The 2,500-nt window shown below is 37.5% G+C and overlaps 1 protein-coding gene across 1 annotated transcript in view; it reads right to left on the reverse strand.

Moving 5' to 3' along the window:
* Positions 1–2,155: 2,155 nt before the first annotated feature.
* LOC125029630 (rhodopsin-like) overlaps positions 2,156–2,500 on the reverse strand; it is a 3,291-nt gene continuing 2,946 nt past the window's right edge. Inside the window, exon 3 of the mRNA XM_047619616.1 lies at positions 2,156–2,500. This exon is cut by the window's right edge and continues 551 nt beyond it. Within this exon, the coding sequence (XP_047475572.1) occupies positions 2,392–2,500 (109 nt within the window). The 3' untranslated portion in view covers positions 2,156–2,391.

Raw genomic sequence — 2,500 nt, forward strand, 5'->3', positions numbered from 1 at the left:
CGCATAAATAAATAAATAAACACACACACACCAATAACACTACAGAAGGCTTCCCTCCTAATTGGATTGTTATCGGCGGAGCGAGTGAGGCGCTGGTAAATATCACGAAACCCATTAAGCTCCTTTGGTTGATACGCTTTACGTTAGTGAGACACCGCCAATCTCGGACGGCCTTTCGATAAGACAGGAAGGCACTTGCGACTCGTGGATTTGCTGGATTGTAACTGGTGTTCGGATTTTCTGTTGGAATCCACCAGCGAGAGGATGGGAAGGATTTGCGATGAGGGGGTGGGGGTGGGGGGCTGTAAAGCAACCAGGGTAAAGAGGGAACACACTTTGCCGAAAGACCTTTTCGTTTGTGTCCTTTTTCAGGGTATGGAGGGGCAATGAAGTAAAGAGGATTTCGGCGTTTGCGTCACGGAGTGTTTTGAGAAACTGAAGATGGCGCTCACGGAGTTCAGCGATAAAGAAAAAATGTCGCCAGATCTCAACCTCTTTGCCAAATTTATGATCGACAAAAAGAGCTATGTAACCTTTGTAATAATAACAATAATAATAATGATAATGACAATAGTAATAATAATAATGACAATAATAATATTAATAATAATAATAATAACAGTGATAATAAAAATAATGATAATAATTGCAATAATGATAATAATTGCAATAATGATGATAATTACTGTTATTATCACTATCATATCTGATGACACTCACGGAGTTCAGTGATAAATAAATAATGTCGCCAGATCTCAATTTCCTTACCAAATTTACGGTCGGCAAAATGAGCTATGCCACCTTTTTTACATTACTGCTAATATTTTTTCGGTGCATACAATATATCCAGTGCTGTAATACGGCCAGTGACTGTACCAAGACTCAGATATATATATATATATATATATATATATATATATATATATATATATATTCGCACCTACACAGCCATTTTCTTTTACAAAGAGTGATCTTATGGCTAGAGTATCATACAAATTACACCGCACCAAAGTGAGGAATTGTCACTGTGTAAAACTGCTGTTCAAAACCATGCCAAATCCAACCTTGGCTATGTCCAAAATTCTTGTAAAAATTCCCGCGACGTTTGCCCCTCAGTCTTGAATTTGATAAACCACGTGAACATCTTACTGTGAGATAATTTTCGAGGAGTATTCCCAATGCTGTCAGACAAAGTGCCATACACACGCACATATATATATATATATATATATATATATATATATATATATATATATATATATATATATATATATATGTATATATATGTATATATATTGATACATACATACACCATTGTTGTCATTTGTTGCGCATCGATTTCCCAGCCCTAGTTATCATGAACCAACTGGCTAAGAGAGAGGTCCCCGGAAAAGGACAGTGGAATCAGTTCTTCCCATTACAAAAATATCTCTTATGCATATGAGGAAGCACTATTTTCATCAGCTTTGTACACTGAATAGCATTATGTTTTCCTTTTCAGCCTTTCACAATTAGTTTTCAAATATTACAGAACATTTTTGAGCCTCTTCTTGTGATTTTGTCTTTTGTAAGCCTTGGATTCCATACTCAGTCCATAAGTGTTTTCCTCACCATCCTCCACTCCTTACTTTTCACAGTCTGCTTCATGTGATGATTAATTAATGTTCTGATTATTATTTACAAACAGGCACGACTATTTTACAATATTTCTTTGATCTCTGCTCCCTCGACGGACTTTTGGTCTTGGGTTCCCAGTTGGACTGTACCTTATGATTTCTAATGTATTAGCATAATCTTGATTTTATATTGTTTTCGCTTATCCGATTACAAATGTATTCAGTTTTTTTTTTTTTTTTTTTTTTTCATTTAATGAAGCTTTTCTGTACTTATTCTTATAACATCTGCAACGAATGTTGCTATGGGCTGTTTAATATCTTTATTAATATCCCTAATCATAATTAGCAACAGTAGAGGCCCAAGATCTGAACCTTGTGGCACTCCACTTCTAACAACTGCATAGAGAAATAGCCGTTGAACATTCTTTTTTGCTCGCGATTTCTTGGAAAGCATTACTGATTTTCTTTTGATTTCAAGGTCCTTTATCTTGTGAATGTAGGTCATTCACTTTATCTAATGGAATTCAAATAATAACAAATAAACTTGCAACGGTTTATTGAATGGAGAGGGAGTCTGCAGACATGGTGACAAGGGTATGTTTCATGCTGACTAACATGACAATGAAAGGTCCGTCGTGAGTTATTCGTGAATCACTTCGCGTCGAGATACATATTAGCATGTAACAAAAGCCCACACTAATATTCGAGGGCCTCCAAACCCGTTATGTGCGTAACGAGGGCGTGGAGTCGGAGCTTTCGGAGACGCAGACGAAGATTAAGCCTTATCCTCGGCACAAGTCGAGTTCGAGACGGAGGACTTGGAGTCGTCTTCGGCGGGCTCGCCCTGGCAGCGCAGCCAGGGCATCTTGTCATAGAGGGCCGAC

This window comes from Penaeus chinensis, chromosome 10 (assembly GCF_019202785.1).
Source record: "Penaeus chinensis breed Huanghai No. 1 chromosome 10, ASM1920278v2, whole genome shotgun sequence".
NCBI lineage: Eukaryota > Metazoa > Arthropoda > Malacostraca > Decapoda > Penaeidae > Penaeus > Penaeus chinensis.